Source organism: Neodiprion fabricii, chromosome 5, assembly GCF_021155785.1.
Source record: "Neodiprion fabricii isolate iyNeoFabr1 chromosome 5, iyNeoFabr1.1, whole genome shotgun sequence".
NCBI classification, from domain to species: Eukaryota; Metazoa; Arthropoda; class Insecta; order Hymenoptera; family Diprionidae; genus Neodiprion; species Neodiprion fabricii.
In genome coordinates, this window is record NC_060243.1 from 4,437,967 (window position 1) to 4,450,307 (window position 12,341).

Sequence of the window (12,341 nt, forward strand, 5' to 3'; positions counted from 1 at the left end):
TTAGATAATTTTTACGCCATATTACGGGAAATGGAATAAATCGAGGTTATGCTTTTCGAATAACTCGAAACAAATGATTTTTATGGTCAAATACAAACTTTTGTCAGTATATTCTGTAATTTGAAAAAAGAAGAAGCCGAGCAACAGCTAACGTTATTATTATTCGTATACTGATATACTAATCTTAGCCCAGTCAAAGTGTCACAAAAAAAAATACCTGAAATTGCAAATTTTCGATACCATTATTTTCTTTTTCTGGTCATTTTAGTTTGTAATAAATCCAGAATATCGATCAGATTCTGCAAGAGGTTAGGTAGGGTGCAGTAGCTTCAGCTACCGTATTGAATTTTTGGTTCCACATTAAGTTAAAAAAGATCGATCGCAGACGAAAAGTTGTTATGACCAAAGTTGCGAAGAATACAATTTTCTACAAATTTAGTTTTTCTTCTCCTTAATGGTACAAGTTTAGTTAATACGACTGGGTCAGTAAAAACTTGAAGATGGGCGAATTAATAGACAAAAACAGATTTCCTGATAAATTCAAGATGGTGGCCGAAGATACTGCAGAATCTGATTGAAAATCTGGATTTAGACCATCAGTGTCCCCAACGATTAGAAAAACAAACCCGCATAAAAATGTACATACATTCCGACTGGACTATCTGTGCAAAACACGGCTGACAATTAGATGGTGATAACAACAACATCGGGGTGCAATTTCTCCGACGAGAGGTAAACACGACAGAAAGAGAGAGAGAGAGAGATATATACAATAACAATTACGCGAATACGTAATTGAGTGTGAAAACAGAATAATAATCGTAAAGTACCTTATTTACCGTGTCCGTAATTCTCCTCAACTTCGCTCAATTGTTTTCTCAAACTTTGACGTAGTTTTGTTAGCCGAATATAATCGGACAATTGTGCTCACAGCGATCAGAGATATGAGATCATCGAACCCAGAAACTTTGAAAACAGTCGCATAAAAACAACCAGCGATCTCGTGCTTGGATCATCGAATGACGATCGATATGTCTGATCGTTCTGCGTCGAAAACTTGCCATATTTGAAAAAACGAATCAGAGAGACAATTCAAGAGAAACATGTTTTGAAAGTTTGGGTACTCCATTGTAACTGGAAGAAAAATTGCAGAAAAGATACAATAATAGCAAATAAAAGTTTGATAACTTGAATACTGATGTTGTAACCAAACAACTATAATAGAATTCTTTTTTTTTTTTACATTGTCTTTTTTTTTAGATAACAATTGTGCTTGTCTTGATAACTGGAAGAGACAGCGACTATCCGCGTGATTTCTGAGGAATTTCGTTTACCTGCACGTCATTCACATAGTTAAAAGAGAATGAAATGTTTAAAGTTGTAAATTAGTTAGATGATAAGGTGATCCTCTTTGCGATTGCGCTGAGTATGAAATTGGAATTATTTATATGTTCAGTGACGCAATCAATTTGATGGATGAAAATATGATTATTTGTGGAAAAATATAAACACCATCCATGTGACAATTGAGAGCTTAAAATGATTACTATTGCACTCAATGAGAGAAAAAAAAGTCTCAAGTAACTCGGTAATCGCAACGTGTACTCTCGTCTGGGTGAGAAATAACAAATAATATTGTTCATCTCTAATCTGCAATATTTCTTATTGAGATAAAACGCAGACCTGCAATAGTCTGCGTTCTACGAAAATAAAAAGTGGCTAATTGTGACGTTTACAATAATAATGTGAAAAAATTTATTTAACGGATGCACAATGTTGTCGTTAACAATTTGATATTAGGTATACAATTCGAGTCACACTCACAGAAGCATGACACTAAAGACATTTTGAATTTAAGTCAGATACCTAAACCATATAAACATAACTCTGATATTTGCACTCACGCTTCAATATTGGTAATCCAATTGAAGTTTTAAGACTTTGGCGATGCGATCCCGAAGATGAATTGAAATTTAGGTGGATAGATCTACGAAATCTATTTTTTTGGTTCATTCATCAGACTACTAGCTACATACAATTAACAACTGTACAAAAAGCACTGTACATATATACACACTCCGGCGGTATTAGTAGTGGCTTCCACCCACTGCACTCGGTACGTACAAATTTCACTTTTGTCATAATTTTGTCAATGGAAATGGCCGTAAGATGGAGAAACTGCACGTAGCATACACTGGGCGCAGTCAGTGAAACACGTCACAGAAGAGATTTTTTTTTTTCAAATAAAAGAAGTAAAATGTATACGTCTAATAAATCAAGGAATTAATAAAAATCTGTGTTTTACACAAATTGAATTATCATTCACGCTTCCAATGGCACTGCCTCTCGTATTTTTTCCTTCCTTGGTGACTCTGCAAACAGTAAATATAGACAGCATACGTCAATGAACAAGGTACACAACTATACTCCTATAATTTATACAGCAATGCATATTCCCTGGATTGCTGGTAACGATAAGACATCTTTGCATAGCTGTATGCAATGGCAACTGAAGATTGATTGACACAACAAGGAAGAAGAATATACCTCTTTGCTTGACCGGTTCATCCGTGGGAACGTCAGGCAGAGAAACTTCCTTTGGAACTTCAGGAATCTTCGTTTTTTCTTCTTCTTTATCTTGTAATTCCCTATCTTGGGCCAGCAGCGCCTCCAGCTCAGCCTCCGCCTCTCCTTCGTCCTCGTCTGACAGCGTTCCACTGAGCACATCGTCTAGCTCTTTTTGTTTTTCAATTCCTTCCCTGGTCTCATCCATCACTTTTTCAATGTCTTCGATCGACAGAATATCATGCAGCTTCTTCAGGGCAGTATTTCCAACTTTGAGCCCATCTATTACCTTCAACTCAATTTGTGCAAACTCCAAATCGTGCATCATGTGTTCCAGATTTTCGAGCTGACCGTCCGTTTTGCTGAGCAATTGTTCCTGGAATTTCTTTTTGCGAAGTAGCAGCAAAGCTCGGCTGAAAATCAACGAAAATCATGAATAATTTTTTACCTTGTATTACCGCCATTACTGAGAAATGAAGAATCATAACAGAAAAAAGCGACGTCATATACTCAACTCTTTCTTTCCATCATGAATTAATTGTTTTGCTATTTCACGCTCCTTTTCGATGCTTTGTTCGATCCGTTTTTGATATTGTTTTATCTTGTCCCTCGTTTGTTTCAGTTGCTGAAATGATATGCAATTGTTAAATATAATTACATAAATACGTAGATTTGATGTGTCAAACCCACAGCAGGTTATATTAGGTTAAAATTCTGTAGTTTTATTTGTTATACGAACCAGCACAGCCTTGTCTTGTTCAGTAACTCGACTCTGAGGCTTTTTCTTCGAGAAAAATATTCCCATTTTTTTTCTATTCAATGTAAGTTAAATATATCTAATCAACTAGTTAAAAAATTTTATCGCGACTTGACACTTCGCAACTGATGCGATAACACGTCCTCAAAACATACGATTTCGAGATCGAGCGGCGAATCGAGCCGCAAAATTGACCGCTGATACCATCTTGTGGGGTATTGGTGAACTAATCCAGGGTCTACAAGCCGCTATTTATATTCTTTGTAGTTCCTACTTATCGTTTTAACTGATCGAAGATAGTAAACATAACCTCGATTGATCGTGTGAGTCATAACCGGGATTTAGACCTTTCGAGAATTATTATTCGTACAGGAATCTTGAAAGAATGGGTAAAGAAAATGAAACTGAGTCCACAAAGAAGCGAAGAAAATCCGTGACTACTGGGGTAACGACTCCAGTCAAGGATGCCGATATGTACAAGGTTAGGTTTCCGGCAATATGATGAACCCATCGAATTCATAACAATCTTGGACCCATAAAACTTAACACAAAATTTATTTTTCCTTTGTACAGGTAATAACAACTTACGAGGAAAAGGAGGCAATGGATCGATCGCCTGCGACGGATTCAGAGAATTTTTTGTCGATGTGCGAAAATATTCGAACATTGATGGATAAGATAGCAAAATTGAAATCAAACAGCGAGGACAGTGTTAGTAACGTACATGGCATTTGAATGATTTAATTCATGTGGTTATTTCTTGTTTAAGATTGAAGAGTGATTTTCATATCATTTTCAGGCAAAAGAAGAGATTCGTGAACTGCAGATTCAAACATCACTCGCTTTCATTGAATTGAAAAAGTTGAATAGAATGGAAAAGTTCAGAACAAAGTTCGCAAGGGACTCCTTAGTAGCAGCTAAGAGCAGTGTAGATAGCAGGCATTTGCATTTACAAAATCTACTTTACGAGGTCATGCACCTCAAGAAAGAAGTCGTCAAATGCTTGCAATTCAAGTGAGTTCAAGTGTACCTGATTTCAATATAAATTTCCCACAGAAATTCAATAGAAAAATAATTTTTGGATCTTGCCATTGATACCTATGCTCAAAGAATAATTATTTCTGCCCAGATCAAAAGACGAATCTATCGAACTTGTCCCAGAGGATGAATTTTATAAAGAGGCACCTGAGTCTGTCTCTAGGCCAGTAAGTTCTACTATAACTAAGGTTACCTTGAAGTATAACCTTATTACAAATTATTTTGTGAACCATTACATGATAAATTTTTTCTAATTCAAAAGGAAATTACCAAAAACGACCCTCACCAACTGCGCTTAGCTCGTTTGGAGTGGGAGTTGATGCAGAGGAAGCAGCTGGCTGCGTTGTGCGATGAGCTTACTGACAGCAAGAAAGGAGTGGCTGCCAGTATAGAATCCAAACAAACTCGGTTGGATAATCTCGCACCCCAATTACGTACAATTTTAGAGGTATGTCTGCCAGACCTATGCAATTTTTATTCTTTCAACGAATTCCAATATTATTCCAGCCTCCGGGTACAAGTATTCTCATGTCAATTTTTTTTCATTTTCACAGGCAAGTAAGCCACTTCAGGAAAGTCTTGGCCTACCATTAGACAAAATACGGCAAGAGCATCAAAAGGCTGCATTATTAGCCTCACCTTTGTATGTTCTTTACGCAAAGGCGACTGCGTATCGAGATGCATATGGTACGTCCACTATACTCTGCAACAAAGAAGTTTGAAAGAATTTTTTCGAGCAATGATCATTCATGTGTTCTCTATTTGCTTCAGATTCCTCACTGCTCGTGAGTATAGAAGGAGATGATGATGATGCCAAGAGGGTCAACAGCCAAGAGGGGTCACAAGACTCAGACTCTGACCAAGACAATCAAACAGATGGGGTTGTAGAAGAAACACCAGTCCATAAAAAGAGACACCACAGAATGTCGAAAGAAGCTAGGCTGGAGGAAAAGAAACTTAGACTATTGCAGAGACATCCATTGAGCGTAAGACTCGTAATGGTTTTCAAAAGTGAGTTTCGGACTTTAATCTCTACTCATGCAAAGGAATACTTTATGGTAGAAATTTATTGTTTGATACAATTTTTGTACAGGTAACACCAAACTGACGCTAAACTTCTTTTATATGAGCTACCTGAATGTGGTGACATTAGATGCCACACTGGATACCGAAAATCCAGGTGGCGTTAGTGCAGGGTATGACATATTATTAATAAGTACTCTAAGAGTAAACCAAAATATTACTTACAGAATTTATTACCCAGAATAACCGAAATTTATCAAACACTGATTGTTTCATTGACAGGGATATGTTGGTGTCTGATTCGGTACTTCGAGAGTTGTTCCCTGGTGATTTGGGTCTGGAGAGCCCAAATCCAGCTAATCATTACCAATTATGTCGGTATGGCTTGGGCCCCTTTCCGTCTCTGCAACTAGGCATTCCCTATAACTGGGCTCAGCGCATGGCTGGGCTGCGGTTCATTACGTCGGATAATGCTAAACAAATGGTTGTATATTGAAATTTGGAAACACAAATAGAATTTAAATCATTCTTAACTAATATGTTATGTATTTTATAGGTGGCAGTCAATCACGGATTGGCACAGGACAGTGTGGAATGTGTTCTTAAAGAGATAAAACGACGAGTGAAAGCACGTCTTGAGCTCTGCTCTGAAATACGCCAATTGGAATCAGGGAATCTCTCTATTTTTACCGATAGTAGTGATCCAATGCCATGCAAGATAGCTACTGTGCTACACAAGTTCAACACTCTGTCCTGGAAGAGTTACTCAAGCTTTGACAATACGCCCCCGTTCTATCAAAAAGGCCTTGTATCACCGATGGATATTTTCTATGAAGCTGTACTACGCAGAGAGAGCAGTTAGTATCAGTTCTTGTCTTCTTAATAACTGCAATTTTATTATTTTCAGTGTATTAATTACGACGCGTTTCATTCCAGGTGAACTTGTGGCTCATATAGCCATCAAACCTGACTATCCACGAGTACCACCAATTTTCAGCATCACTCTCAATCCTACCGTTCCAGCATCCGTTGATATCCTGAGGGATATTGAGCGAGAAGTAAATGTCATGTGGGAAAAGCCACCAACTTTATCTGCACAATTGCAGCGACTGAGAGCTTGTTTTGATATTTATCTTGAAACAGAGGGTATAGTTCCTCAGGAGAAAATATTCTTTCATCCAGTCAGAGGCAGGACCAGGGCGAGGCCTTACAAATATTTGACTCTGGGTGGAGGAATTTTTACCCATCGATAGAAATTCAACAGCTTTTCCATTCTTGGACTGTCACAAAGTACAAATGGCCGATTAACTTCAATCAACATAGCTCTACACTTGCAAAAACGTGCGGTATTTCCATTTGAATCATGTTTGAATGAGAAATTCACACTTAGCGTAAACGTCAGTTAAGAATAACAAAACAAAAAACGAAAAAATTATTCCAAGAGAGGTGAAGTAACTGGTATCTAGATTTACACATTGGAATAAAATACGTATACCGATCTAGATTTCATATTTGTGTGCATCAATATTTATATTAAAATAAATGCGAAAATCTAGACCAATTTGAAATTTTCTTTAACTAAAAATGTTTAAATGGCTGTATGAGGTCTCGCAGCTGGCATTCTGGCTACAGTAACTAGATACACACGCAAGTTGTGCCTCAAATGCCTGTTTTCCTGCAACGACTGTGCACGCTCTTTCCGCATTAAAATATTCTCTGCCTTCACTTCATTAAATCGCTTCCAGAACTTTTCCATTCTGTTGAACGGTTCTGTCACCTGGAAGAAAATGTAATTACTTGATTTGTAAAAATTGCTAACTCATCTACGATTATAAATCTCATTTCCTCGAGACCCTGATTCTATTTGAATTTTATATATTATTACGTTTTCTGTGCCCGTTTTCTCGTAGCAATGTAATAAGTCGTTATCTTTATTAGAACACTTGTCAATCCCATCTCGTGGTTCTTCTAAGCTTGAACAAAGTTGACTGAGAAGCTGCAACATCGTTCCTTTTTCCAGAATTTTATCCAATTCCTACGATCAAGAGTAAAGAATAGGCATAAAAAATTGTACTTACATCTTAAATCACCAATAGTGAGATTTACCTTTTTCACTCCATTGCTTATAACACTGAGTTTCTTCAGCCGAATGGCGTCTGTTATTTGCGCCATTTTTATTTTGGATCTCAGATCCCAAATCGCTTTGTTCAGCTGCTCCAGCTGTTGTTTCAACTCCGTTATCTGCTCCCCACGCTCCCATGCCAAATCATCTAATTGTCCTTTGGTAATATCGATTGTGTCTAAGAGCTGGGATTGTTGTTTAGGAAACATAGCTGCTTCTGCCCTGACAGCATCATCCTGTTCCTTCAAGTACTCATACTGCTTCCTTTTGTTTTCCGTCAGCACTTCATAGTCTGTGATTGTCGCAAGCAGTTGCGACCACAGATTCTCCATATTGCCCACAACACGGTGCCTCAGTTCCATTATGTCTTCCTCTTTCTTATCGCATCACATGTAGTTTGATTATTCTTTCATAGAAACCTTCCCAATAATTTTCCTAAAAAGAAATGTGTGACTTACATACCGAATGCACGATGGTACGTGTGTGGATAGCATTCTGTGACCTTGTTTTTTCTAAGCTACTCTCCAGACTTTTGTTCTGTGCAAATATAATAGTGTCTTGTTCCTTACAACTGTTCTCCAGTTTATTTTTAACTTCACTCAATTCTACCGTGCCAATGTATTCAAGTTCTCTGAGTTCTTTCACATAATTGTCATGCAAATAACTCAATCTCTGCTTGTGTATGCCTGAAATATACGCAAAGCGACTCATTGTTAAAATATTTATGGTCAACATAGTATTGTCTCCTCTGAGCAGAAATGTGATATGCATGTGTATGAGTATGTATATCTTTAATTCACCTATGAATTTATCAATCATCATGATGTGAGCCTCTTGTGATCGCCTGTGATCTCTGTCAGATAATTCTAACTCGTCGTAGAGTTTTGCAATTATTGAGTTTTTGGCTTTCAAAGTACAGTCGAAATTTTGCCAAAGGTGTTTAACGTCCTGATACAATTCCTTACACTTTATTTGACGCAGCAAATGACGCCACTGTTCGTTTATTTTCGCAGTATTCAATCTTGAGAATGCTTCTTCATGCTTAAGTTTATTCTAAACACACAGAAGCTCGTTATTCTTTGTTATAAACTTGCTTGCGTCTTTTGAATGGTAACATGTAACAATAATCTACTCATAACTGTAGAATTAAATTTCACCTTTGTAAAAGCAGCGATTAATTGTTGCTTGCGCCTCTTGGCTTCCAATTCTATTTCCGCTCGATGTTGCAAATATCTGGCTCGCTCTTCATCGCTCATACGCGATAATTTCGATGCCTTGCCCTTTTTCTTTTTTGCAGGCATATTCAAAATTTATTATGTACTGGGTAAGTAAGTTAAATTCACGTATACTTTGGGAATTGGACCAAGCAACTAAATTCATTCCACAGACAGAAGAACTTAGCCGATTGTGTTTGATCAATTTTTCAACAGTCACCATGGAAATCAACAATACTTGTGATTCATCCATATGCGTTTAAAAGTTGTTATATTTTGTTTTACTGATTCATAATGCAATTGATAGTTAAAAATTTTATTTATTATTTTACCCTGACAGATATAGTGAAGTTATTATAGGTATGTAAAAAATATGTATTTCTCTGTGTATATCTAATTTGTAAATAGAGAACAATCTATATTCAAAATACTAAATAATTACAACACAGCTCTGAATATGAAATGTAAATTGTAAATAAAATTACCCAACATTACTTATGAGTATATTAATACATTTTGATAAAATACAAATAACAGAACTAAAAATAACTGATCTAACGACCAAAACGTTACCCCGGGGCACCATGTTATCAAACCGGCAAAGGATGATTGTTATTACTACGTTAGTTATTAATTACCTACAGGAATGGCAATCAGTTCATGGCAAATTTTAGGAGGAATTTTTTTATACGGCGTTTACGTTACTGGGTGAATATCCTCCTGTGTGGAAGTAACCCGATCTTTTAAATATTCTATTGCATCAGACCTTTCCTTACTAGTAGGAATCATGCTTTGAGTACGTCTGATTCGTTCTCCACCTCTCAAAGGCCTGGTTACAACAATTTGCGCCTCTAATAGTATTTGAGCTCCTTCAGCTTGTCTTACTTTTTCCCGCACAGACCTCAGCTCTGCATCGAGACCCTGTCTTTCAGATTCTAGCTGTTCAAGTCTTGCTGCTGCTTCTGTAAAGACATTCAGATTTTCATGAAGTCAGGCGCGCTACTTGTGTTTCATAAATAAACTGTCATGTTTTGATTCACTCGGAAGAATTTGACAAGAATCGCGGTATTACCCTGTAATTTTAGTTCATTTTCTTGCTGTTTCTGTTCGAATTCAAGGCGCTTCAATCTTTCTGATTCAAGGAGCTCCTGTTGCTCTTGTTGTAGTTTTTCTAGCTGCTCTCTCCTTTCCCATTCTTCTTTCAATACTCGAGCTTGAAGGTTACGAACTATGCGAAAAATTAGAGATAAACTAAAACAGCAATCAGAGCCAAACTAGTTGATTAGGTAATTGTTGAAGAGAAATTAATACCTATCTCTTCATCTTGTAAGGCTTGCTTCTCCTCCTCCAAAAGTCTTTCAAGTTTTAATTTGATTTCTTCAAGCTCTTGTACCTTGGCTCCTTCTTCTCTAGATAACGCCTCCAGCTTTCTTGCTTGTAACTCTGCGGCAATTCGTGCTTGGCGTTCATGCTGCAATTCCATCCCCGTTTCTTCCTTCAGTTGTTTCTTAGCCTAAGAAAAATCACATATTCCATCACAATACTCACTTTCAATGTGCTGTCAGTGCCAGTGTAAATTGGCTTTTAATTTATTTACCAGCCGCATGGATCGTCTTTGCATCGCTAGAGACCTTTGATAGCCAATTCTGTCTCCAGAATGATCAATGGCAATTTGCAGTGCAGCTAACCACTGTAATCTGCCCCTATGATCATCAGCGACCAGTTCAAGTGCCTTGTTGTCTGGTGAACTTAGAATAAACTGTTTATCTAGCTTTCCAGAATCTTTAACAGCATCAGCCCAACAGTTTACATTTAGGGTTATCACTCCAGCAGGATCTTTCTGCTGGGCATCTTTGTAGTAAGTCAATTTTCCCGGCTGAAGGACAAACCAGTAGTATCGCATTGTTGGCAAGAGAAATCCTTTCTTAATCAGATATCCCTGGAAAATTAAAGGACTTAGTTATAGGATCTCTGAAAGATTGATATTTCAGAACTTGATCGCCTTAGCGGTGCCTCACTTTTTTGATGACGTCATTAACATAGATCTGGTAAAGGTCATCTATAGCCTCAGCTACAGCAGCTGTGTCCAAAGTTCCTCCACCGCTGTACTTGGACTCCAACACTGCCAGAAATGTGGGGAATCTTTTTGGAAATACGTTTAACTAAATGCTACATGGATAAGACAAGGAGATCCTGCTGCTTTCAGTCTGAAAGTCTTTCAACTTTAGGTACAGTGATTTTTTGCGATAACTAAAACCAAGATAAATTTGAACAAGTATTTCTGCATTTGATTCAGAACACAACTTCGTTTACGAAACGCATAACATGCAGACATTTGCAAAAGAAGAATTACCTGAATGCAGTCAACGCTGCAGATAATTCGGCAAAGTCTGACGAGTCCCAATGAAGACCCAATGATGTCACGAGTTGGGAAGATATTTGAGCTACCTCGTTGCTGTGCATGGTTATCTATTACGAGTAAAAAAACCTCAGATTAAAAAGTGTTAAGGATTTTAGAATAAGATCTGATTGTTTGGAAAGTAAGGGAGTAGAATTTTTTATGATGACTTACGAGATACGATGACTCTGCGTTATGTGTTCCCATCTCTGCTAAAAGACAGAATATTCTGAAGAGTTGATAAATGCTGCGATCTTCAAAGACTCTGTGTTTCTGATCTGCGTACGCTTTTCGAGAGACAAGCCAGCATATCTCCTCGATACGTTCTTCAAGAAGTCTGCAGGTTTGCATTGGTGTTGCATCAGAAATAGAGGCAAAGACCTGAGATGGATAAAATGACTGTACCGACAAATGATGACGATAATAATAAGAATAAGTATAGTGACAAAACTTACTTCATTCTGTAGGTAATATAAAAATTGATCGAACGTCAGCCACTGGGTGCTTCGGTAATCATCGAGCCCCTTCTCAACCCCATACAGATCCATCAAGGTTCCAAAGTTGGCTGTCAACACCTGAAGTGACATGTGAAAGTGTCGTGAAAAAAGCCACACCCTCAAACATAAAGTTCTAAGAAACTTCACAGTTAAGTAAACAGCTTCAGGATTATAATATTTACTAATCACGTCATACGGCGTGCGTTTGTCAACATTGCGAGATACGCTCCAATTCATACGCACCTTTAATTTAGATTTCGCGACGATACCCGGGGTGTCACCTTGCAGAGCGTAAAACGCATGCCAGATGCTGTTTGTCAAGTTTTTCAACAAATACGCCATAGTTTATCGGTAGCGCTGATTCAACAGGTAGCTTGGAAGAATCACATCCTCGCCTAACAATAAGACCGAATGGGACTTGGCAAAACTGCAGAGGAATAATGACTGGCTGACTGGTGACTCGACACGACTCGTTGCTTTATCTGAATTCCAACCTTCTCCCTTCGCATACATACAAGCCCACATATTACGCACGAATATGGGTATGATATTCGCTACCACTGTCGGCTCGCGCCGAAGCCTACGTGGGATTGTAATACGTTCGCCTCTGCGGAAGAGAATGAAACTAGGATTGTTGAATCAAGTCAACTAGCGGCTGCTGTAATCAAGAATGACCATAGTACGCATGTAGTACACACACACACATACGCATATCGTACTTTGGCAC

At 37.8% G+C, this 12,341-nt stretch overlaps 4 protein-coding genes across 4 annotated transcripts; 1 reads left to right on the forward strand and 3 right to left on the reverse strand.

The window, feature by feature from the left end:
• Positions 1–1,728: 1,728 nt before the first annotated feature.
• On the reverse strand, positions 1,729–3,482 carry LOC124183495 (charged multivesicular body protein 6). The gene is made up of 4 exons (XM_046572074.1): positions 3,305–3,482; positions 3,081–3,190; positions 2,548–2,978; positions 1,729–2,372 (listed from the first exon to the last, which is right to left on the reverse strand). Exons 1-4 carry the CDS (start codon positions 3,368–3,370, stop codon positions 2,323–2,325), a joined length of 657 nt encoding a protein of 218 aa, XP_046428030.1. The 5' UTR covers positions 3,371–3,482; the 3' UTR covers positions 1,729–2,322.
• Positions 3,483–3,601: 119 nt separating this feature from the next.
• On the forward strand, positions 3,602–6,907 carry LOC124183490 (THO complex subunit 5 homolog). Its single transcript, XM_046572058.1, has 11 exons — positions 3,602–3,803; positions 3,896–4,033; positions 4,122–4,336; positions 4,452–4,527; positions 4,623–4,808; positions 4,915–5,047; positions 5,132–5,371; positions 5,454–5,556; positions 5,666–5,867; positions 5,940–6,240; positions 6,320–6,907. Exons 1-11 carry the CDS (start codon positions 3,708–3,710, stop codon positions 6,634–6,636), a joined length of 2,007 nt encoding a protein of 668 aa, XP_046428014.1. The 5' UTR covers positions 3,602–3,707; the 3' UTR covers positions 6,637–6,907.
• Positions 6,663–8,815, reverse strand: LOC124183497 (dynein regulatory complex subunit 2-like). The gene is made up of 5 exons (XM_046572078.1): positions 8,663–8,815; positions 7,968–8,558; positions 7,490–7,882; positions 7,269–7,418; positions 6,663–7,160 (listed from the first exon to the last, which is right to left on the reverse strand). Exons 1-5 carry the CDS (start codon positions 8,804–8,806, stop codon positions 6,972–6,974), a joined length of 1,467 nt encoding a protein of 488 aa, XP_046428034.1. The 5' UTR covers positions 8,807–8,815; the 3' UTR covers positions 6,663–6,971.
• Positions 8,808–12,264, reverse strand: LOC124183491 (switch-associated protein 70-like). The gene is made up of 9 exons (XM_046572059.1): positions 11,858–12,264; positions 11,573–11,692; positions 11,292–11,498; positions 11,073–11,188; positions 10,738–10,861; positions 10,317–10,658; positions 10,031–10,232; positions 9,792–9,947; positions 8,808–9,681 (listed from the first exon to the last, which is right to left on the reverse strand). The coding sequence occupies exons 1-9, from the start codon at positions 11,954–11,956 to the stop codon at positions 9,416–9,418; spliced, it is 1,632 nt and encodes a 543-aa protein (XP_046428015.1). The 5' UTR covers positions 11,957–12,264; the 3' UTR covers positions 8,808–9,415.
• Positions 12,265–12,341: the final 77 nt, after the last annotated feature.